We start from the raw sequence: 25,417 nt of genomic DNA on the forward strand, positions 1-25,417 counted from the left end.
AGTTTGTCCGCTAGATGATGTGCGAAACTGAAACAACTACATATGTGCCTTGCGTCTTGTCACGTAACCTGGTCACGCGAAGGGAGATCGAAAGTTCCCTGAACAAGAGCTCTATAAGCAAATCTCAAGTCAAATAATACTTTTTCAAAACAGTGCCTCTCAAGAATTTGTAGGAGAGGGGTAAATTGTGTTTTTAGAATATCGCACTCTTCAGATCGTCTTTTCCCGCGTCTAGTTCGAGAGGCTTTTCAGTAACCGCGCCTTTAAATAACTAAGATGGCGGCCTCAGCACCTCCAGCATACCACGATGTTGTCTCTCCCGAAGAGGCTGGCTCATTCAGAAGTTCTGTGCCAGCAACACAAGTTGAACTACATATTTCTTGCAGGTAAAACTTCACAGAAGCTCAGTAACTTTTTACCGGACACCAAACAACATGAATTGTTAGCTTGCATGCTCTGCTGCACGAGCATTCGAAGTCAACCTTTTTCACAACACCTGGAAATTTTTCGAGTTTTTATTGTTTTTATTTTGTTCTATTCAGGAATCTCGCTGATATGGACGTTTTTTCAAAGTCGGACCCAAGTAAGTTTGTTGTATTTGTGAAGAAATAGTTCATGATCGTAGAATGATTATCACGTGCCTGGAATTCATTTTCTGATATTTACAACAATCCGTTCTGTTGCAATTCCACAAAAATTGAATTCATGTAAAACTGCCCTCATATGTCGTTGAACAGAATTTCAGGTCAAAAACACGTTTAAATCTGTACTAGATTGGAGTAGATTTTCTCGTGTCCCAGGTGCTTTAATCCTCCAACGACAACAAAAATACGATTTAGATCGATTAATTAGGTTTGAATGTGTTCTCTTGAAGTCTCAAGGATCCACATAACTTTAAGATTAAATATAAAATATCTCTCATATATTTGCGATTTTCATACTTATGAAAAAGCTGTTCCCTGTGCTATTGAATGTATATGTTGTGGTTCAATTTTATCCTTGGTTCAAATTTGATTTTCCTTTGTTTCAAACTCATTATCATACATTACAATACCCAAAAAACAAAAGAAAGCAAAATTTGAACCAAGGATAAAACTGAACCACAACATATACAACGATTGTGCAATTATTTAGTCTGATCTACGTTCTCCTGAGTTCCAGTTGTAATCCACCAAAAAGAAAGGAAAATTCACCTTAGAGTCGTTTGATTCATTTTTAAATGCAAACATCGCTGTATACGCGATAAGGGCTGATTGAGGAAATGTTCACGTCAAAAATTATGTAAACTATATAAATTGAACTTTTTGAATGCCATGGTTTAATATGATTTTCCAACAAATTTTCTTCATAACTAAAAATTAAAATACTATGCAGATGAATAACATAAACAATTGTTTGCTTTTATGTTGAACCACAGCTGAATTTTAATAGGAAACTGAAGCAATGCAATGTTAATCTCTGACAAAAATATGGTTAAACCACCAGCTTGCTGTGGAGATGAAATTTTAATAGCTGAAATCTCTTCCTTAAATGGCTACATTATATTTCAGTGTTTTTGGTTTTAATGTGTATTTTCATGATTTTAAATAAAGCTATAGTAACAACAACTTATAGAATGTAGGTTATATTTTTTTAATATGATTGCAAAATAAAGGGATTTTCAGGGCTCTAAGCTCAAATATTCATAGGTACCATTTGTAGACCTTAGATCATTACATGGTCACTAAAATTAGATTTTTGTCACCTGGCTTTGCTGCCCCCCCCCCTCCTTAGAAAAAAGGAAAGATGAAAACAAAACGGAAAATAGGAAATGGAAAGAGGATTCTTTAACATTGACTGGCAATGGGTTTTGGAGTTCCAAGCGACACATCTCAAGACCTCATAATTAGAAATCTGAGGAAACAGAGGCAACTTTATGATTAATAATATTAAAAACAATTCATCATCGATAATGTTGAAATAAATGGTTACCTCACTTCAACTTCAGATCATCACATTACTTTTTTATTTAAAATTGCTTAAATAAGTGCTATATTTTAGATGTAATGGTAGGCCATTCCATGGCTTTGGTGCACAAACAGATTGAAATGATATTGTCTTTTCTGCTGGGAAATTATAATTGTGAAATGCCAATTTTTTAAATACTTTACATCATGTCTTTCTCACAGTGGTTGTGATGTATACTCAAGGAATGGGAAGTAAAGAATGGAGAGAGGTAAAGAGGTGTCATTTAAATCTTTTGAAGGGTTCATCAAATGTCAATTTTCAGGAGTTAGCTTTTGTTACATAATAAGTTGCATTAGATTTAATGATAAGACTGCACCTAAGCTTTGTGGCCTATGCCATTGGAGCATGATCTGGTTTCCTTAACATTCATAAAGAGATTATTTATTTTGGAACTCTCCCTGGACTGGACACTTGCCATAGTGGACTAACTTCTAGCATTTCCTCAGACCTCAGTGACAGATCACCTTGTACTTTTTTTACATTCCTCATTGCAAAGAGGCATTATATATAAGAGTGAATTAATTACAATGTTAGCAACTGATTATTTGCTGGATAAATTATCAAAATCTATTGAAATTTGAAGTGGAGGGTACATGTAAATCATATTATATATGACAGCTGTTTACTGTTTTTTCTAACATAAGTTGTTTCTTATCTTTCAGTTTGGGAGAACAGAGCACATAATGAATACACTTAATCCAGACTTTGTCAAGACATTTACCATCCACTATTTCTTTGAGGAAATGCAGAAGTTACGGTTTGAAGTGTAAGTTGAAGAATGTACTTACTAATTGGAAGAAACTTTTATATCTGTATAGACTCTTTATCTACAATCTTCATTTCCTCTAAATTTTTAAAACATATTGAAAGAAGTCGATTTTACAGCTTAGTAAATTGTTAAAATGTCTCGTTTTTATAGGTATGATCTGGATAAAAATTCTGCCAAGTTATCAGACCATGTGAGTATCAGGCACTTATCCCTCTATGTTATTAACCCTTTATAACCTAATATCAGTATGCATACTCTCCATACTGTTCTCTATACATTTCCTATGGTACTGACAAGGAGAATTTGTTTAACAATCAAGAGTTTCTTTAGTTGGTGATCATTTCCTTTATTCTCATGACTTTCATGTGTGACTTAGGGGTTATATTGTAGGGAGAAATTAGATGCGAGTTATTCTTAGGGGTTAAAGGGTTAATAGTTTTAACCCTTTAGCTACCAGATCAAATTTGTAATTCTCCTTACTGTCAACCATACAATTCTGATAATGTTAGGTCAGAGAATTTAGAATTGGATCAACTAATTATCCCCAGATTGATATATTTCTTAATTCTCATCATTTGTCTGGTTAATACTGTAATGATATTGTAAGGAGAAATTCTGTCTTGGTCACTCCTGGGAGTTAAAGGGTTAAAAGTGCATTTGGCCCTCTTAAGTCCCAGCGAAATACACTCAACAATTCAATGCAACATCTTGCAACACTATTGTGCACAACATGTTGCATACATTTGGCCACCTTATGGTAATTTGTTGCAACATGTTGGATGGTGTTGAGTCAAGTACGAAAATAGTCAGTTTTTGTTACAGCTGTTTTTGATGTTGCAGAAATATTAATGAACACCCCCCCTTGAATAACTGCAGCATCATCATGTAGCATTTATTTGAATGATATATTAAAAAAGCACATAGCGATTATAGCTATGATCACAGCTGGAGATTTTGAGTGAACCAGACACAAATGCTTTTGAATGTAACAGTTCTGATGTCGGGAAAGCATATCTGACTTAATTAAGATCTTTATTAACTTTATGTATTGCAGTAGTAAATATAACATGCAAATTGTGAAATTGAGAACAATATAAAAAATATTGTTTTAGAGAAGCACTGAAACATGTTTCTGTTTTCCAAAATTAATTAAAAATGGCCAGTTACCAATACTATTGTTTGGATTTTAAATAAACAATATCAATACAATATCAATACAATAGCAATACAATATCAATACAATATCAATACAATATCAATACAATATCAAAACAATATCAGTACAATATCAAAACAATATCAATACAATATCAAGCAGACAAGTGACAAGAATAGAGAGAAATATCAATTGAGGGATTATTAGTTGATCCAATACCAAATTCTCCAAACTAACATCACAAGAACTGTATGGCAGACAGTAAGGAGAATTACTAATATGATCTTGGGAGTGAAAGGGTGAAGCCCTGATATGAAGAATCTCATGGTGTAATTATATTCACTTCTATATTTTAAGGATTTCATTGGAGCAGCTGAGTGTACACTTGGATCTATTGTGGGAGAATTCGGTGGAAGGCTTCAAAAACAATTAGTGTAAGATCTCAGTGAAATGAAATAAATAATATTTTAATCTGTGACTAATATTCAAGTATAGATATTAATAATAATGATACTTTCAGGTAAGCTGCTAGGAAAGAAATTGCAGAAAACAAGCAGTAAAATATTCAGACTCGAGGTCAAGTTTCTTTTCTGCAGTTGCTTAAATTGTAACTCAACTGCAAAGATCATTTCTTATCTTGAATATGTGTAAATTTTCTTACTCAGCATGGTTATCAATGTGGCTAATTTATCTCAAAATAAATGCAGATTGTGAACAAGCGACAAAAGGTGTTGAATTATAGATGGCAATGACCTTATGTGGCCTAAATTATTATCAAATGTATTGTGTGACATAAGAAGTCATGCTGTCACGCTTATCAGTCTTGTATTCATGTAATTTGTGTGTAGTAGGGGATCTTTGGGTTACACATCTGAGTTTAGATATATTGTCAGTAAATAAATTTCTGTTGAGTTTTTGTCATGTCTCACTCATATTTTGGACATGGAATGACACCATACACTACACCAAAAATTTCACTTACTTATATCAAATGAGCTATTTTACATAATACTTTTACTTTTAAGGTTTCTCAGTTTTTCATTGTTAGTTATTATTCTGAGTACGTTCACATTTATTTTTTTTCCAGAAATCCAAAAGTGAAAAAACCTGGAACAATTATTGGTATGTAAATAAAATTTATGTACAAAATAACAACATATCAGCCTAAGGTTACAAAATGAAATACTTGATCAATTTAAAACTTAGTAATCAAAGCTGTAGTACTTAGAACAAGAAATTTCATGCCTCTTTATCCAAAATGTATTGCTATTTTCTTCCTCTTATAGTAAGTGCAGAGGAACTGAGTGACTGCAAGGTTAGTAATTTTGTAGAGTGGATAAAAGATAAATGTTTGCATCCTTCAATACCCTCTCCAATAGGCCCCCTTCTCTGATAGGTCCCCTCTCTACTGAGTCCTCCTCTCCAAAGAGCTCCATTCTCTGATAAGCCCCTAACCTAATAAACCCCCTTTCTAATAAGCCCCTCTCTCTAAAGAGCTCCACTCTGTAATAAGTCCCTATTCTAACAAAGTCCCCTTTCTAATAAGCACCCCTCTGCAAAGAGCTCCCCTCTGTAATAAGTCCCTATTCTAATAAACCCCCTTTCCAATAAGCCCCCCACTCTAATAAGACCACTCTCTAATAAGTCCCTATTCTAATAAAGCCCCCTTTCTGAAAAGTACCCCTCTCTAATAAGCCCTCCTCTCCAAAGAGCTCCCCTCTCTAATAAGTGCCTACTTTATATGCCCCCCTTTCTAATAAGCCTTCCTCTCTAAAGAGCTCTCCTCTCTGATAAGCCCCTTCTCAACCAGGTTTCCCCTTTCTAATGAGCCCCCAACTCTTGTTAAGCCTCGACCAGCTCTATTGGAGCCTCAAGTTTCTATTACAATTTGTCTTCAATACACTCCTATTCTTGATCCTATCATCCTAATTAACCTCCCCTGTCTGATGAGCCCCCGGAAGCCGTTAAGAGATGGTTACAATTATTGACAGTCATGGACTGAAAAGTTATGAATGAAAACTTTCACTGCAAAATCATTAATTCTTACCTGGCATATTTATAGGATGTGGTAACACTTCAGTTTAAAGGACACAAGCTTGACAAGAAAGACTTCTTTGGAAAGTCGGATCCTTTCTTGGTATTTTACAGATGTAATGAAGACAACAGGTTAGTTTAACACTTTTCACACAATGATCAGTACTTAAAGTCTTCTTAAAATATTTTAATATTGACAATGTATTAAAATACATTGTCAAACAGGCGTGTATTTAGAATTGAGAAATAGTTACAGGAGAGGGGTTGTTTTGATGTAATGACAAACTTTCAGGAATGGCAGACATAAAAAATCTGTATCTGTTGGAAGAATTTACCTTTTTTTTGTTGAACATTTGAAAATGTTGACAAAAATGTTAGCTGGCACTCCCATGTGTTACAAAATAGATATCTCATGGTAACTTCAAATGCTATTAAGGGGTGTGTACTAAGTAGGAAAAAATGACGTTTAGCTATTAGAACTTGAGTGTTTTATTTTGAGAAATGACTCATTTGGGGGAGGGGGGATGGTGTAGTGGTGAGAGCACTCACCTTCCATCACTGTGGCCTGGGTTCAATTCTAGGACCTGGCGTCAAATGTGGATTGAGTTTCTTTTTGGTTCTTGTCCTTGCTCCAAGGGTTTTTCTGTGGGTCCTCTGGTTTTTCTTCCTCCACAAAAACCAACATTTTAAATTCCAATTTGACCTGGAAACAGTGGACAGAAAGAGTCACCTCATGGATCGTGAACTGCTAAATTATTATTATCATCATCATCATTATTATTATCAGTATCATATTTAGTACTTTTTGTGTTATTTCCAGCTACACAGCAGTTCATAGGACAGAGGTTATTAAGAATACGCTGAATCCAACTTGGAAGCCATTTACTATCCATGCCAGAGCACTTTGCAATGGAGATTATGATCGGTAAATATAATGTTATCTGACTATTTATACAGTCAAACCTTGATTATCCAGATTTATTGATTATATGGACCTGCTTCTCTGGGCCTATATTTCAATAGTATTAATTAGTTACATTGGAGATCAGTATCAACTTTTTCCCCTTCAAACAAATATTACTAGTATTGAATGATGCAATTTTAGTAATGCGGCTTCTAAGAATGATAGATTCGTGATGTAGTAGCTTAAAACAAATTGATTTATTTCAGCATGTTAGGTCTTAAAACATTGTTATTTATAAAATAATTCAAATAGTACACGCGCTCTGATTGGCCATAAAACCATTTTACATGAGCGTATGTAAACACGGTTTTCGTTCCTCTTTCATTAGTTATTTTATAAAAGAAATGTAAAATGGTTTCCATGTTTTCATAGCCTGATGTAAACACTTGGGAGATTGGGAGAACACTTGATAAGCTAGAAACCACTCCGCTTCGCGTCGTAGTTTCCTACACTTATCTCGTGTTCTCCCAACCTCCTGCGAGTTTACATCAGGCTATGTAAACACGGAAACCATTAAGTACATTTCTTCAATATCGAACACTTTCACTCCCAAGAACAAAATATCAATTCCTCATAACATACTTAATATATTTTGAAAGTGGAAATGTGATCATCGCAGTAAATTTTCCAATTTAAGCAATTGGAAAGAAGAAGCCTGAAAAAAAAAAAAAAAAAGATCAGGGCTTCAACGGGATTCGAATCCGTGACCTCCGCGATACCGGTGCGATGCTCTACCAACTGAGCTATGAAGCCACACATTGGGAGCGAGGTCAATTTATTGAGTTCATATCTTCCTGTGCAGTGAAATGATGTGGAGTTTATATGAAATAATTCATATTTGTACTGCGGTTGTAGATGAAAGTGGAAATGTGATCATCGCAGTAAATTTTCCAATTTAAGCAATTGGAAAGAAGAAGCCTGAAAAAAAAAAAAAAAAATATATATATATATATATATATATATATATTTTGTATAATTTTGGCTCTGTAAATTAAATTTGGTGTGAATTCAACAAATATCCCCAGATATATGCTTTCCTTTCTTCTCCTCACCATTGATATTGTAAGGAGAGATTTCCCTTTGGTCACTCCCAGGAGTGAAAGAATTTATTGAACATCTGGTTTTTTGGTATTTTGCTTCTCAGGTCCATAAGAGTTGAATGTTATGACTGGGACAGGGATGGCGGGTAAGATTTAAACAACTCTAGACCTGTAGATATTTTTCATCTCTTAACAGGCAACTTGTTTGTTCAAACAGGTGACAATTATGTTCATCAACACTTACTATTTCTTTACCTGCACAGGGCTGCTTTTGCAGATTTTTCCTGTGAGCAACAACCTCTAAAAATTTTCACTCACCATTTATTAATTAATATACTAAATTTACTGAGTGCAGTTGGTGAAAAAAAATTTATTATAAGTGTCTGGAAATCTTCTTGATGAGGGATTCTCTTGTTTTAGACATGATCTGATTGGAATATTTTCCACAACTATCAATGAACTTAATAGAACTCCAGGATTAAGTTTTGAGGTGAGCAAGATTTAATGCAGGAATAGTACTGAGAATGACAAGCCTTGTAATGATGATGAGGAGTCCGTTATGCCGAATTACGGTCAACTCGCCGACGGACCAACTCGCCGACGCCAACTCGCCGACGTATAAAATCGAGTAGAGACGTCGGCGAGTTGGTTGTCAATCCAATACAACTTATTAGAAGTTAAACATACAGAAAAGTAAACGATATTTAGTAAAAAAAAACTGGTGAACATCTGACAGAAGCTTAAACATTGGTGAACATCACCAATGACTATAACAGCTTAAGACGCGAACAAGTTATTGTGCGACAACAACACCGTAAAGACTCATCATGTCAATCGCTCATATTTTTTAACGAAAACTTGGCTTTCTAGACGAGATCTTTAGTAAAAAGCATTTCTTTTTATTTGCAACAAAGTGTATAAGGATCTCAAGGCGAATAAAGCGAAGTAAACATCACCAATGACTCACACAACTCATTGGCGTCTACAGCCAATTTTGTTCATTGGCGACGTTAACGTCGCTTTATTCGCCTTCAGATCCTTATAAACTTTGTTGCAAATAAAAAGAATTGCTTTTTACTAAAGATCTTGTCTAGAAAGCCAAGTTTTCGTTAAAAAAAATCTGAGCGATTAACATGATGAGTCTTTACGGTGTTCATTCACACAATAACTCGTTCGCGTCTGAAGCGGATGTAGTCATTGGCGATGTTTACTTTACTTTATTCGCCTTGAGATCCTTATAAACTTTGGTGCTAATAAAAAGAATTGCTTTTTACTAAAGATCTTATCTAGAAAGCCAAGTTTTCTTAAAAAATATGAGCGATTGACGTAATGAGTCTTTACGGTGTTGTTGTCGCGCAATAACTCGTTCGCGTCTTAAGCTGTTATAGTCATTGGTGATGTTCACCAAGGTTCACCAATGTTTAAGCTTCTGTTAGATGTTCACCAATGTTCACCAGTGTTTTTTTACTAATTATCGTTTACTTTTTTGTATGTTTAACTTCTAATAAGTTGTATTGGATTGACAACCAACTTGCCGACGTCTCTACTCGATTTTATACGTCGGCGAGTTGGCGTCGGCGAGTTGGTCCGTCGGCGAGTTGACTGGTTACCGTTATGCCTGAAATACGGACAAAAGTTACACAATATTAGTCACCCAAATCACTTTTTGCTACCAAGTAGCAGAGGTCACACTCATGACCACTAACAATCTCAGGAAAAGACAACCAGTAACACCTAGGCATGTAACAACAGGAATATGTGCCCTACAAATAATAATAATAATAGTGCTTTACTTATATAGCACTATTTCAGTCTATAACTATTCAACAGTACTTTGCAATGACTGAAATAAACATAAAGTGCTTGAAATTCCCAATTGGCAGGAGGCAGACTAGTTGGCTATTTGCACAGCACAGCCGAGAAGTTAAACTTGGGGTGATGAGAACAAATCAAGTGAATGGCAGGGTGGAGGACTTGAACCTGGAAGCACCAGATTACAAGTCCAGCACCCTAACCATTTGGCCATGCATGCCACTTCCTGACTATCTATTACCTTTGATTAGGCATACATTGTGTAAATGCTAAAAGTAGTTAGTGGTATGTGTGTATAACATTTTTGGATAGTGTGGGCTTTTGAAGCTTGCGTTTTATCCTTGTAATTCAGTTTTTTTTCAACTGCAATGGTGATTAATAAACAGTAAAAAAGAAACTTTAGAATAATTATTGTTACTATGTGAGAGAGGTGGTGGCCTCATGGAAAGTGTGGTGGACTCTGGGTCAAGAAGTCTGGGTTTGAGATGTGGCTGTGGGTTATAGCAGTGTAATAGTGGAATTATATTTAGGGGTAATCCCACAATGGACTGATATCTTTCCCAGTAGAAGAAGGAATCTTTTTGTTGTTCCACATTGCAGAAACTGGGATATGCTCTTAAAACTATACATTACAAATCATTCTTGTATTTAGATAGGTTTTTTAATATCTTTACCCAATGTCTTTTCCAGTGCATGAATCCAAAGAAACAAGCAAAAAAAAAAGGTTACAAGAACTCTGGCACGGTTAGTGTAGTAAACTGAAAATAAATGAGAACTAAGCTTAATAAGTGTAAAATTTTGCTACATGTGTTGAATAGCTAATTAATTTGAGGCTGATTTTTTATTCTTTTTTTCTGGGTAATACTCTTGTTGCATTTTTTTTCAACCAGATTTCCCTTATGCAGTGCAAACTAGAGCAGCAACCTTCATTCTTAGATTACATCAGAGGAGGGTAAGACACACCTCTTACTCATCAAGTTCAAGATCCATACTGTAAATTAAAGACCAAGGTTTTTTCTGCTCTGATTTATGGACTAAGCAGGAAGCAGAGTGTGCAGGCTGAAGAGGTTCTGTAAATTACAAAAAATACTGAGAAAACAAGGTCATAACAAGATGTTTATTATATCTCTGGACTCTAATAGAGCAGGAATATTTCAATTCAAATATGTAAACTTTTAACTTTTTAGCAGGTCGTACAGCGGAATATGGCAGGCTAAATTGACAAATCATAGCACAAGTTCTAAATGAGAGATGGAATCTCATTATCTGCTCATTGCTATTCATCATGTGGTCCTAACTTTTCTGTTTTGAATAGTTCTCCAAGGTTAAGGGCTGTATCCTATATATCTGCTCTGTAATGGTCCAACAAATTAAGTATTGGTCCTTAGAATAACTACCTACTGTAAACTTGGATGTGGGTTTACTAAGTATATAATGAAATAATTTGGGCAGTGAGTTGCATGTCATTAGTTAGACATCGAACATGATCCATGATTTGAATATATAATGGAGAACTTTCCATTAGTATTATAATTTAATGCATGCTTCACTCAGACTAGTATAAACTAGATTTCAGTTTTATAGTTGGCACAGAACCTATTATTACTTAATATGCTGTACCCTGATGTAGTTATGAGATGCATACCTGATATCGTTTTAGCATCTAGGCTGCAAGTGCGGTTGACAATTTGTGCAGAGCTTGCAATTTACCATCTATAGCAGATGGTCCAGAACTTACAGTGAAACTGTTCTAAAAATGGCTTGAAAAATTGCAGTTGACAGTGATTCTTGTCTTTGGGAAACTGTCTTTCTTTCAAAAGTTGTAAGCTAGGCTGTTTCAGACACTGATCTTGTTGCTTTGCAGAACTCAGATAAGTTTCACTGTAGCCATTGACTTCACTGCATCAAATGGTAAGGTAGCCATTGTAATACTGTGATCATCATGAGTACTTGACCCTGTAACTCTTAAGATCTGGTTGTTGATTCTCCCCTCTGGCTGCTACACATTTCCTTGTAAGTTATCTACAAGAATTTGGTGTTAAATCAAGATAGCTTCTATCAGATAAGTCAGAGTATTCTCTTTACCTGTTTATGGATATTATAGGGAGAAGTTACATGTCAATCACTTCTGGGAGTTAATGGATTAAGGATTGCTCACTATAGCAATTGCAATGGCAATAGTTAGCACACACGGTAGCTCTAGTGTTATACAACACAATGTCAGTACTTGCTTGCATTTGGCTAACTTTCTCAAAGATTAATGACTGTTGATAAACAACTTCATTTGGTATAGTTGTTAGAATTGTGGTTGTGGTTAACCTTGTATTGAATGCAATTTTGATTGCAAGTTCATAATTGCCTTTGATTTCAATATGCCGACTTTAATTCAAAATGAAAAACGACTCATTTATTTGATTCAAGGTGATCCACGGAATGCCAACTCCCTGCACTACATTAACCCCTATGAACAAAATCAGTATGTCAAGGCACTGACTGCTGTTGGTAGAATCTGCCAGGACTATGACACGTAAGTGTTGTTTGTCTGAAGTCAGACAAAGCAACTTTTTTTTGTCTTTTTACTTGGAGAATTTTTTTTACTGTGCAATAATAGTGGAGCACACAGAGTGTAGCCCCATAATTATACAAAATAGTAGTAACCCATCAAGCAATACAATTGGATGTACAACTGTACGACCGTATGACCATACGACTGTACAACCGCACAAGGTGCTACTTTTAACATGTGTGGTCAACTGTACCGCAGGCACACCAAGGCCACAGCTTCGTCCAGTAGTCCAGTGGTCAATGCACTGGGCTCCAAGTTGGATGACCTGGGTTCTAGTCTTGGCCAGGGCAAGGCGTTGTGCATGTGTGAAGACTTGCATGAAAAAAAAAATGCAAGCTCCGCCTTTAGGCTTGGCTAAATCTATATATTAGAGATGATGGTGATTTTAAGTTGACTTGCCTTGATTTCTTCTCCAGAGATAAACTCTTTCCTGCCTTTGGTTTTGGAGCTCGCCTTCCTCCAACCTGGCAAGTTTCCCATGAGTTTCCTCTGGTGAGTGCTGCCAGCGACCACACCATCCTTGTTTTAGTGCTTGGGCATGAGCATTTCTTTACCCATGCAAAAGTGTGAGGTCTTAAGTAACACAAGCTGTTGATAAGTTTGCTATGGTCTAGCAATGATAATTGTTAGTGCCAGATCCCCAGAAAACCTCTCCCTGACTCATCTTAAATATTCCTTCCAATGGGAAATTGTGCATCCTGCATGGCTTAGAATGAGGGCCTGCTCTCAGGTGAACCCTTTAACCCCTAAGGGTGACAATATCACCCCTGAATCACATATGAAGGTCATCAGAATAGATGAAACAATCACCAACTAAGGAAGCTCTTGATTGTAAAACAAATTCTCCTTGTCAGCACTTTAGGTAATGTACAAAGAACAGTGCAGAGAATGTGTGTACTGATGTAAGGGTGTAGAGATAAGAAAATTTGTTTTAAATTTGACTAAGAGTTCTATTAATCAATGCCTCATTATTACTGTTTTGAAAGAAAAAACACCATTTATTACTGGCATAATTATTTCTTTCTAGAATGGTAATCCCCAAAATCCAATGTGTGAAGGGATAGATGGAGTTTTAGCTTCCTACTACCACAGTATACAGCAAGTGCAACTCTATGGTAACCTCCTGTAGAAGTGTATTGCAGATGTTTTTTTTTTAATCTTTCTTTGCCCTTCCTATTTGATAACTTTCTGAAGAAACCACCTCATCTAGTGAAAAGCATAATTTTTTTGGAGAACCTTAATCTACTATCTATCTATTTATCTATCAGTACTTGCAAAACGAGCCTTCAAAATTTATAGGTCCTCTGTTCTTGTCATCATTAAACTGGTTGCTCTAGATCTTACAGTGCTTCCTTGAGATTCTGTTGCAGCTCTCAGCACTTTCTTGTTGAAAAAATGTACTTGAAAAACAAGCTATTCTAAACAGACAAGTTATCTGTTCTTGTCTTTATTAACCTTGTTGCTCTTGATCTTACACTCAGTGATTTACAGTGTAATGATATCCTTGTGTTTTACATTTTAGGTCCTACCAACTTTGCACCAATAATAAATCAAATCACTAGGTTAGTTGGAAATAATTTTTTTCCTCAAACACTTCCTCATCTTTGTCCAAATTGTAATAGTTAACATTTACGTGTTAATTTATTTCTGTCAATATGTCAAAAATGGTTGGAAATCTAATTGCTGACACAATATTTTGTCTCTTTGGCTGCGTGGAGGTGAATAGCACTTGCTAATCACTCCTAACCAACCAATTATTGTGCACAAAAAGTACTATTTACCTAATAAAAGCCATGAAGCGGATGACCAGGTTTATTGTCATTTTTCTCTCTATATTACAGACTAACCACAGAATAAAGCAAGCACTACTTAAATTCTGATTATTTCTCACATTTAGCAGACACTAAATTGATGTTAGTTTTCTATTTTTTCTAGAATAGCAAGTGCAGCACAAAGGGAGAGTCCTGGGAATGAGTAAGAACTTATAAAAAATTCCTGTAACCTCAAAAAGGCTGTGCTCAAACATCTCATTCCCATGCTTACAAATCTAATTCTCTTTCTAGATATTTTGTGCTACTGATGTTGACAGATGGAATTATTTCAGACATGGCTCAGACAAAAGAAGCCATTGTAAATGTAAGTTTGTTTCAAATTAAACTGTATTTTGACAATCCTGCCACCAGCTTGCATTGTTAGCCTTGCAGTCGTGCATGTTATTTTTATTTATATTACCTCATGGCTCTTGGCAGTGTTGTAATGCAATAAGCCAATTTTTTGATAAGAGTACAGACAATGCTGCTCACGTCAACCTGATATGATCTTGATCATGCACCGAAAGAAATATTTTACTTGATGTCAATTTTGTGGATAAAAAACAAATCAAGTGGTTTACTGTGCTCCGTACTCTTATCAATAATAACATTTGTCATCACAGTGCTCAAAATTTGTTACAGACTCACTCACTGCACCTCATGAGTCCACAACATTTTGACTGCTGTGATGACAAATATCATTGCAGTTAAGAGTAGAGACCACACTAAACCACAGTTGATTTGATACTTTCTCTATATAGATGCACAAGATAAATGTAGTGGACATGCCCAATTATTAGCCAGTTGTAATGGGTTCCAAAAAGGTATCAGGCTCAGTCAAATACCAGCACAATTTTTTTGCTACTAATACCAACTTTGAGAAAGTTGCTAGAGATCATTTGCATTCTTTATTTGTGAATTTTAGATTAGATCTTTTACGCAATACTTCTGTTTCTTCAAACCGGGATAAAAATCTGAATCATTCTTTTTTTCAAGTTGAAAAAATCTGGTTTGCACTTGACCAGCTATGGTATGATCCTGGTAAATTGTTCAAGTGTGACCAACCCCTGCCTGATGAACTTGACTCAAGTTAAAGCTATAAATTAAATTTTCCCTTGCAGGCAGCTTCTCTTCCTATCTCTATTATTATTGTGGGTGTTGGAGCAGCAGAATTTGATGGTATGTACATAATTACAAGTTTACGCGCATATCTACTGATGGGTGATTTGATATTTGATACTTATAAGTGTGAAGGAAACATGATGTGCTATCCACTGGGTAGAGATTTTTAATTAGCCTGCAAGGCTGGCATAATTTTGGCGATTGAGTGCTCTGCATTTTCTTAATGAAACATATAATGGTCATCTTTGATTTCAATGGCAGCAGAAGGCTGGGGAGAGAAAGAAATTTGTTCCAAGGGGGTGGTTGACAGTCAAAAAATGAGGAGAGGGGTGCCATCCACTCCAACTTCAAAACAAACATGGTCAGCCAGATGAATGATCACTTATAGCATTAGTTCACCCTAATAAGATGCCAGCACTGCAGGCTAATTTTTAACTGTTGGATAGCGTTATCACCCTTGGAACAACCTGGGCCCAGTGGTCAGAGTAGGACTTAAACCCAAGACCTCAGGATTGAGTACCAAATGTGGTCTCCCCTTAACTATGCTGCCTTTGTAGCATGAAACACTCCAAGTCACTTCATATTGTGAAGACCAGGTTAAGTTCCTGTGGTACAGCTGCATTGTTTGTGTGGGATATGTGTTCTTTCTTGAGAGAAATTGCTCCATATATGGGCCACTAGATAATTTAAACTCATTGTGAAAGTATACCATTAATTTATCATATCCTACACTTTCATTGTTTCTCATTACAGCCATGGAAGAGCTTGATGGTGATACAGTCCGTCTTTCATCACGCGGGAGAACTGCAGAGAGGGATATTGTGCAGGTAAGGACAGCGTATATATGCTGACAAAGAACAGTGTTAAACCTCTCACTCCTGTGATCTAGATCTAAATTTCAATTCTCTACACTTCCTACTATATTATTCATAGTGGTAATAGGACTGAAAGGAGTTCAATTAAGTTTGTAATCATACAATTGATGAATAAAAATGGACGTAACTGGAGTCTCAATTGTTAAGTGTGATAACAGACAGAATTGGGCAACACAAAGTCCCATTACCAGTTAATCTAAACTACATCAAAGTTTGAGAAAGAAATTAGAAATTGGTTATACATTTTCGTTAAGAAAAACCAGTTAACTTGGCAAAATGCGTGACAACAGCACATGTGCATGAGGCTACTGTCTACATACATAGGCATGACATGTCAACTGTCCTATTTCACTGTCCAATTACAAGCATGATGCATTCACTGGCCTCTTCTAATGCTTAAATTGGGCTGGTGATAACCAATCCAATGCAAGAATTTTGCTGCAGTTTTGATTAATGAAAATTTAGCTCTGAGAAGTCAGAGGTAGATCAGAAAATATCTTCTAATTGATATGTTTCTTTTTTTTCAACACTCTTCTACTTGAAATTGTATCGGGCCGTAAGGAGAAATTCTGTAAGGAGAAACTCTGTTTTGTGCACAACTCTCCTCTTACAAATTTAAAAAAGTGAAGATCAAGTATTACCATTTTTTGATTTTATAGGCTGCACCACCTTGAAGTTTATCTTGAACAAAGTGGTTTCAATTATTAATAACATACCTTTAGCAGTTAGTTGTTGAACTTCTTTCCTGAGCAAATGGTGAGCTTTTTCACTCTTCTCCATGGGACTAGGTAACATCATGCCAGAGATCCGATCACTTTCAAAACATTGACCAACACAAACTCTTAATTGTGAATTTAAATGGTTGATAGTAAAGTGTTATGGTTAAATAATGTAAACATCTACGATGTACACATAGCTTTTATTCTGTAGCATTTGAGCACTGCCATTGTCTCTCTCCTCAGTCAACCCTTTTTTCTTCGGCTCCTTCCTTTTCATCCATCTCCTCATTGATCCAAATATTTCTCTCAATTCATCTATCTGATGTGTCAGTCCATTGGTTGATATGTTTGTTTGCTTTGTAGTGATGATTGTTCATTCTGTTCACCTATTCATTTCTCTGTCTTCTCTTCACGTAGTCAATATCTGCACTCATCACTTTTTTTGGAACTTTCATTCAAAAATTCTTCTTTTCTTGGGGAAAATGTAGACATTGGTCATTTGAGTGATCAAAAATAAATTTTTTTTAGCTGTGATTGGTTTGGAAAGGTTTTATGCTTTCACCTTAAAAATTTGATTCCCCTTGTTTTCACAGTTTGTCCCATTCCGAGATTTCCAAACACATGGCATACTAGCTTCAGATTTGCTCTCAAAAGAGGTGTTGGCAGAGGTGCCAGATCAACTCTTATCCTACATGACAAAAAATACCATAAGGCCGAAGCCACCTCTGCCAATTTCAGTTGACAACATCACTCCAATCCTACCACATTCGGCAAATCAAGATGCATCATACCCAGCCAGTCAGAGTGCACCATATCCAGTGAATCCAAGCGCCCCTCCATTTCCAGCTAATCACAGCATTCTTAATGCAGCTAATCAGGGGGCTCCGTATCCAACCAATTAGGTAGTGAAGTCAGAAGTTTCTATCAATAAGTATTTATATAATTTATCTACAAAACACAATAATATTTGCAATCTGGAATATCATGATTGATAGTAATAATGCAACTCCCTGATATGTAGATCTCACTGCTAACAAGTACAACAGATACCTTGCTTCAATTCTTTTAAGTGTAATTTGTTGTGTTGGAATTACTGCTCTTGCACATATTTCTTGAATATCATTAAAATAAGTCTGAAGCAGATATACCTTGATATTTTCTTCAATGTTAATATTTATGATAATTCTAATATTAAGAGCTCTTTTTTATGATATACTTCATAATATATATATAATATAAGTCTTTAAATTTTAATTAGTAACTTGGTATCTTCAGTCTAACTTGTATTCCATTATTACAGTTTGTTAAAATTCATGGTTTAATTGTTTACTTAAAATTATCTTTGCTAATAGTCATCCCTTGTTCTAAAAGCATAGTCTAGATTTCACATCTTGGCTCGCTTTTGTTACAAATTTCATTCAAATCCGTGGTTTAATTGTTTACTCACACTTATTTATGCTAATATATATTCAGCCCTCGTTCTAAAAGCATAGTTTAGATTTCAAATCATGGTTCGCCTTTGTTGCGAATTACATTTCACTTCTTTTTCAGTGTTCCTTGTCAAGATTTCCAAACACATGGAGTATTAGCTCAAGATTTGCTCACTAAAGGAGTTTTAGCTGATCTGCTAGATCAACTTCTCTCCTTTATGACAAAACATATGATTTAACCAAAACCTCCTCAACCTATTACAGTTGAAGACATCTCACCAATCATAACTCTTTCAACCAATCAAACTATTCCACATTCATCCAATCAGCATGCCTCAAACCCTGTCAATCAAAGCACACCTCCCTATTTACTTAGTCAGAGAACCCTGGGCCCTCCCTTCCCAACCAGTTATATTTGGCTTTATTAACTTGTTAAAATAACGTTTCTTTGCAAATCTTAGTTTGTCCCTTTTCGCGACTACATTGGACAAGCTGGGAATGTCATAAGTGGTGCACGATTGGCCAAAGACGTGCTTGAAGAACTTCCAGATCAGTTTATTGAGTACATGAAAAAGCGACACTACAGACCTAGGCCTCCACAATACAACATTTCTACTTTGACAGGAGTTTAAGGGGGTTACTGGGGAAGAGATGTTAACAGGTTTTGCTGTTAAACTGCTGCTGATATCGTAACTAATGTCTCACTAGTAACCAATCACTTTTGCACGTGCAGAAGCGAACAAATAAGTATTATTCACCATTGGTTATACACCAAATGCAGAATGAATGAAAAAAGGTGGCTGACAATACTGTCTCAATTTCATCACAATGATACATAGAGGCATGCTTTTGAGTTTTTCTAGTTAATGTTACAGTATGTAACAGTGTATTTGTACCACTTCATTTGGAATGCCTTACATTTATGAGTAATTTCCATCTGTTTAAAATAGTTTATAAAATGCTGAATTTCATTCATATTATATTTAAAATGAGAGAGACCAGAGCGTGAGACTTGAATAGTGTGAAGTTTCGGAACCTAGCAGACATGTTAGTCTCATTTCTGACAAAAGACTGTTCATTTTTTATTAAAATATTTAACATTCTATTCATATATACAACTCTGTGTTGATAAATATTCAGTGCATCAGTCTACAATTAAACTGAGAATACTATAATTGTAGGTTTTATATAATTGGTGCAAAAGTAAAAATAAATTTCTAGTTAGCTTGTGGCCAACAGTGAGTAGTGAGCAAAATTAATGTCCTCTTTAATGAAAAGCTGCCAGTAATTTCATAACTTGTGCCATACATTGTAGAAGATACAAGGTACTTTTTTTGTTAAAAGTACACCTTTGATTTTCTATTTTTTAAAATCTTTTAGACTCAATGGTTGTGTAGTAACTTAATAAGTCTAAGCTAGATTCTATTACTAGGCAACTGCTCATTAAACTGATAAATGGGTAGTGTAAGAGAGAAACTTTATACCACAATTTGCCCATGGTAAAAGCAATCCTCTTACAGGCTTAAATTAGCAAAAATGTACCTTTGATATGTAACATAGTTATTAGTACCTGCTCTATCCTCAACCACATATTTAGAAATTTGTTTGATTGTAGAGTGAAAATTTAGACTGTATAGTTCTTTGTGTTAAAAATAAAGCTTGCAGTTCAAGGAGTTACTAGCTAAATTTCAATTATAAATACAGCTTTTAATGACCTTCCATGGGAGATCTAGAAGTAGTCAACTTTTTTTCACCTTGAATTAGATTCTGCTTGATTGATTCCTAGAATTGTCACATAGTTCTTGGCAATGTGGTCTTACAATTTGTGGTAATTCTGTCACAGTATTTTTTTGCCCATATTTAGGCTGACAGGAACACCAATAGGCGATAAACTTACAGTAATGGTTAGAAATGTTTTCCATTACTGTCTGGGCCAATAGATATTGGTAGCTGTGTTCTCTGTCGCATACTGTTGTCATTGGAGTACTTGAGAACTGCCTTTGGTATTTGCATTGCCCTTGGAACTTTTGGTTGCATCTCGGTTGCAATGTCAACATCAGCTGAATAACGAGATTTACTTCTTTTAATGAGTCCTTTAAACTTCCCTTCATCTGTTGTGCAAAAGGTTGTTGCTATGGGAATGGCCTGTGCAGCACACATGCAACCAGTTGCCCATGAACCTTCAGGTTTCCTTTTTGTTTCACCCTGACTTTTGGTGTTCAATGTCTCCAAAGCCTCACCTGAAAGATTTGCAATGACTTTTCGTGCCTCTTTGGGGCGAGATAAAGTTGAAATCTTAGTATTATTGCCTTCTGGAGACGTCTGTTTTTGCTGGGAGACAATTGCAGCCTTAGTTTCTGTAGAGAGATCCTTGGTTTTGGAGATTGGTACAACTCTGGGAGATGTCAGCTCATTATGCTTCTTTACATTTGCTGTTGGCTTGCGTATTCCCTGTCCTTCTACTGCCATGTTCATGCCAATGTACGGAGGAGCTGACACTTGGGGCTGATGAAAGACAAATGGATATAAAATTATGGGCAGTTCTTTGGATTTCAAGGTAAAAATAGAGAGAATAATGATGAAACGTTTCTGCAAACAGGTCTAGGCAGTAAAGGTTACTTGTTAACCTTTTTACTCCCAAGATCTGAGTGTTAATTATCCTCTCTAACTGCTACACATTTCCATGTAAATATGAAATTAGTGTTAGATCTACCTAACAACTTCTAATTGAGTTTGACTATTCTCGTTACCTGTTTTCTGTAAAATGTAAGGATATTACAGGGAGAAGTGATATGTAAGTCACTTATGGGAGTTGAAGGGTTAAATGGTAAACTAGTGAGCAGTACTGCACCGACTGAAGTAGTAAAAACTTCTTTTAATCTTCTAAGTGTTTCCTCTGAAAATAAAAGCCTTTATCAGGGAGTTTTTTCAAGTTGGGTAAATAAGTTTGCTTATGTACAAACTGTAAATACAATACGTGTATATATCTAGGACAATGTGCAATCTGTATTTAACCCAAACCTTTCACCTTTGATATACTTAGAAACAAGCACTTTCTGTCTCTTCTATGCAGATAATGATAACAATGTATGGTTGAGTCCTAAGCATGTTTTATAGTTATGGGAGGTGAAGCTGATTTGGGAAATTTATAATTACCTGCTTAAATGCCAATTCATATCTCCCTGTGTCACAGTTCTTGTCCTCACGTCGGTCAAGTACGACTGAAAAGTTGTATATTTCCAAGATTAAAACACGGTTACAATTTTAGATACCTCCATCAATTATAAACAAATCCTACATCAGCACAAGGATGGGACCTGCATGTGCCTTGATGGATCAATAATCCAAGGACAAACTGTTGCGATGTGTTATTTCTTCTTTGTCTCACAGTGCCTTTCTCTATGGAGGCAACCTCACATGTAGCTGGTTGGGATGAGGGAAGGGAGACCAATAATGATTCAGCCTCCCATCCAGGGGGGGGAGCAGTACTCTCTAGGTACAGTAGTTACTTCAAATCACAGCCTTAAACCACAGCTACCTGCTCTGGATCTATTACCTGCTCTGGATCCAGGAAGCACACAATCCTTGCAATCTATGCAGCAATGACATAAAATTATTAGTCAGATGTCTCTGACACAACAAGACAAATTATGTTACCTCTCATGGTATCTTCCAGAACCTGTGCACACAGCTTTCTTGTAACTGCTGTACTCGGTCCCATGGTAGGACTGCAGTTTATTTCCAGCTGAAGATGCAAACAGTGCCAATTAATAAAAGTAGGAATGTTTACTGAGTGAAATGTTATAGTCACACAAACAATGAGTGGGTTATTACTTAATAATAACGTAGCGTAGCTAAGTTGAAAACACTTGATATAAATCCATACGTGACCAATTGGATTATTAGTTTTTTACAGAACAGGAAACAAAGAGTTGTTGTTGATGCCATTGTCACTGACTATGTAAATATCAATAGAGGTGTCCCTCAGGGAACAGTTTTAGGCCCTATACTATTTTCTATTATGGTCAATGATATTAAGGCCATTCTACCAAATCAGAATTTACTTGTGAAATATGCTGATGATTTAACATTAAGTATTCCAGTAAAATCGCTGGCTAATAACGGCAATTTAGCAGCTGAGGAGGTCCGATCGATCGTCGCATGGACATCTGCTAATCGTATGCAACTAAACTTCAAGAAAACGTGGGAGATGCTTCTTAGAGGCAAATCCACTAAGGCCTTACCTGCTCCTCTGGTTTCTATAGAGCGTAAACCATGTCTGAAGTTGTTGGGTGTAACTTTTCAATCTGATCCGTGTAACTGGGATTTACATTTTGATAATATTATATCGAAAGCCAGACTAGTCGTCTGTACATCTTACGTGTTTGTAAATTCTATGGACTGCCGCTGGATCATCTTCATCTTCTCTTTATCAGTCTTATTCTACCTATATTTACATATGCTGTAGAAGTATGGGGCTGCGCGTATTATCATAAGTATCTGAGTCGCATAGACAGGCTGTTCAAGAGAGCTTTTAAGCTTGGCTACTGTAAAGAGCTTTTTTCGATTGAAAATATTATTATTCTAAAAGATAAGAAGTTGTGGGCCAAGATCACCGACAGCGATTTTCCAACAGCTTTAGATGACCTTTTGCCACCAGAGCGAACAATGGATACGCTACGTAAGAGGCGCCATAATTATATTCTCCCGCTTGTCAGAACTGAACGTTTCAAAAGGACCTTTATTAATAGATGTTTGTTCTCTTATTAGTTATTCAGTTAGTGATTTAGTTAGTTTATTAGTTTTATACTTGCTGATTTCATATCATTGTAACTAAACACGTTTGTTGTTTAGAGTGCTTAATAAAGACTTTTACTTAATAAGAAGAAAGCTATTCCACAGATATTTCAAAACCCTGAGTTACAACATGATCATATGAATATGATTATACTTACCAACCATGGCTTGTAGTCTTCACCAATAATGAAGTCAGCGCCATATAACTCAAATGAATTCTAAACAAAGCAAAAATCATAAACTCATGTTGTCTAAGAGACTGGTCAAGCAAGAAGTACTATTCACCCATTACACCCTAATATTAATATTCATATTCTTCACACTGATCTCTATAAATTTCCTGTTCTAATGACAAGGAGAATTTGAATGATAATCAGGTGCTTCTTAAATTGATGATCATTCCTCTCCTCTTATGACTTTACATTTAATTCAAGGGTGAAACTGAAAGGAGTAATTAGAAGCCAGTCCCTCCTCATGGTTAAATTAGGGTTTAGTCTTGCAGTAAGTGCAATATTTGCAAGCAGAGCATTAGCAAAGTCATCATCACTAACTTGTTGATGACCTGGGCGGTAAAGTCTCTGTTGTTACAGGCAAGGTCACAAGTGATTGCAAGTGGAATGGAATCAAAGAACCAGGGAATGTGGAAAACGATGTGGTCATTGGCTAGTTTACCATACAATTCTCTGATGTTCATGCAGTAGTGGAGCACCGGAGTACATTCTGCAAAGGTCTCAGTTATATCATGTTTAGTCAAGATTAACAGTGTTGTTGCTTACTATATATGTTTGTGTTATAACAAACATCACTTTACCTTTCGATATTCCACTATCTCCTGACAGGACTGCACAGCAGAAATAACAGCTTTCTTCATTCCAGGATAAATTGATTCTTCCCACATTTCACCAACACCACGCTTCCTATGATGACAGCATGGATAAATTTGTAAGTACTTAACGACTTTTTTAGTTGGAACATCAAACAGATTTTGATGGACCCTAATCAAACACAATAATAATCATAACATGGCTGTAAAATTTGTTGAATCAAATTCAGTTGCATGCAAATCTATGCTGCCTGATGAGGCATGTGTTCCAATGGAAAAGAAACAGGGAATTCCTCTGCTTGAAAATGTAATCTCTAAAATTAATTTACTCTAACATTGGTATGTATATTCTCCATACTGTTCTCTAAACATTTCCTAAGGTGCTGATAAGGAGAATTTGTTTAGCAATCATCTGTGGTTGCTGATTGTTTCCTAAATATTCTTGTGACCTTATTGTGATTCAGCAGTATTACTGTAAGGAGAAACTAGCTGCTGCAGGCTGTGAAATTTTGCCTAATGCAGGTGCCAATGCAACTAAATTTTTCACTTGGGCGACTAAATCCTGAAAATTAGTTGCCAAATTGGTGACTAGAATTCTTCTTCATAACCTTACCTTGAAATATAGTGAATTAAAAAGATTTGCAAAGATAAATCTGTGGGAAACTTCCTTGTTAAGTTTATATCCAAAACGCAGTACACGCATCTCGATCAATAACTAGATGCAATCTTTGCTTTCTTTGCTTTAGGTGAGCTTGAACATTGTATATCATCAATTCTAGTGTCCACTTTGTAGCATGTAAAAGATCTTTTCCCTAACTTAATTTTGGAGGGTCTATCTATAATGCTGACAGCATAACAAAAGGTTTTGTTTGTCTTTGAAAAATGGCAACCAATTTTTTTTTTTAATTGGCAACCACTTTGAAGAATTTAGGAGCCAAGTGACTATCAGAAAAAAAAAAAAAATTTCATGCCTTGTGCTGGTCACTCTTATGGTTTAAAAGGTTATTATGTCAATCAGTGATTGGTTCACATATCAGCTATGAAATCATTAAGATATGAAACATTAGCTGAGAAGTTTGAAGAGCACTCAAGAGACTGTAATTGCTCTCAGTTACATCTCAAGCAATTCCTTCTTCACCTTTCATGCTGTCGAACCTTTGCACATACACTGTACTTAATATCTCCATGAATGCAAACTAATGCTTGAATCAATTATTACTTTTTACTTACTTGAGATAAGCCTTCAAGTCATCGCTGCCCCACATATTCTCATCTGGAATACGCTTGTCGCGAACTCCATTCTCAAAGTGCTTTTGGATGGAATTGTTGGCAAGGTGTATGCTTCTGATTATTTTAAAGATATGAACAGTTCAGTATTTTGATTGTTGGCAAGGTGTATGCTTCTGATTATTTTAAAGATATGAACAGTTCAGTATTTTGATTGTTGGCAAGGTGTATGCTTCTGATTATTTTAAAGATATGAACAGTTCAG

At 35.8% G+C, this 25,417-nt stretch overlaps 2 protein-coding genes across 4 annotated transcripts in view; one reads left to right on the forward strand and one right to left on the reverse strand.

Moving 5' to 3' along the window:
• LOC113678518 (copine-8) lies at nt 1-19,978 on the forward strand. Of its 2 annotated transcripts, XM_089206176.1 has the most exons (25): nt 1-386; nt 543-583; nt 2,169-2,215; nt 2,670-2,773; nt 2,927-2,966; nt 4,290-4,366; nt 5,020-5,054; nt 5,219-5,247; nt 5,995-6,098; nt 6,787-6,891; nt 8,075-8,116; nt 8,391-8,460; nt 10,473-10,526; nt 10,673-10,734; nt 11,647-11,693; nt 12,204-12,309; nt 12,765-12,840; nt 13,376-13,463; nt 13,871-13,910; nt 14,284-14,322; nt 14,412-14,484; nt 15,281-15,338; nt 16,035-16,108; nt 17,469-17,777; nt 18,767-19,978. In XM_089206176.1, exons 1-24 carry the CDS (start codon nt 277-279, stop codon nt 17,775-17,777), a joined length of 1,830 nt encoding a protein of 609 aa, XP_089062302.1. In that variant the 5' UTR covers nt 1-276; the 3' UTR covers nt 18,767-19,978. The 2 variants fall into 2 exon arrangements, with proteins under 2 accessions (XP_089062302.1, XP_027051204.2); XM_027195403.2 differs by lacking the exon at nt 17,469-17,777.
• LOC113678517 (uncharacterized) overlaps nt 19,363-25,417 on the reverse strand; it is a 20,052-nt gene continuing 13,997 nt past the window's right edge. For both annotated transcript variants that reach the window (XM_089206174.1, XM_027195401.2), the window contains 6 exons: nt 25,156-25,269; nt 23,914-24,019; nt 23,261-23,320; nt 21,963-22,050; nt 21,462-21,526; nt 19,363-20,810 (listed from right to left, as the gene is read on the reverse strand). In XM_089206174.1, the coding sequence (XP_089062300.1) occupies nt 20,211-20,810; nt 21,462-21,526; nt 21,963-22,050; nt 23,261-23,320; nt 23,914-24,019; nt 25,156-25,269 (1,033 nt within the window). In that variant the 3' untranslated portion in view covers nt 19,363-20,210. The remainder of the gene's footprint in view (nt 20,811-21,461; nt 21,527-21,962; nt 22,051-23,260; nt 23,321-23,913; nt 24,020-25,155; nt 25,270-25,417) is intronic.

Source organism: Pocillopora damicornis, chromosome 5, assembly GCF_964200805.1.
Source record: "Pocillopora damicornis chromosome 5, jaPocDami1.2, whole genome shotgun sequence".
Classification (NCBI taxonomy): domain Eukaryota; kingdom Metazoa; phylum Cnidaria; class Anthozoa; order Scleractinia; family Pocilloporidae; genus Pocillopora; species Pocillopora damicornis.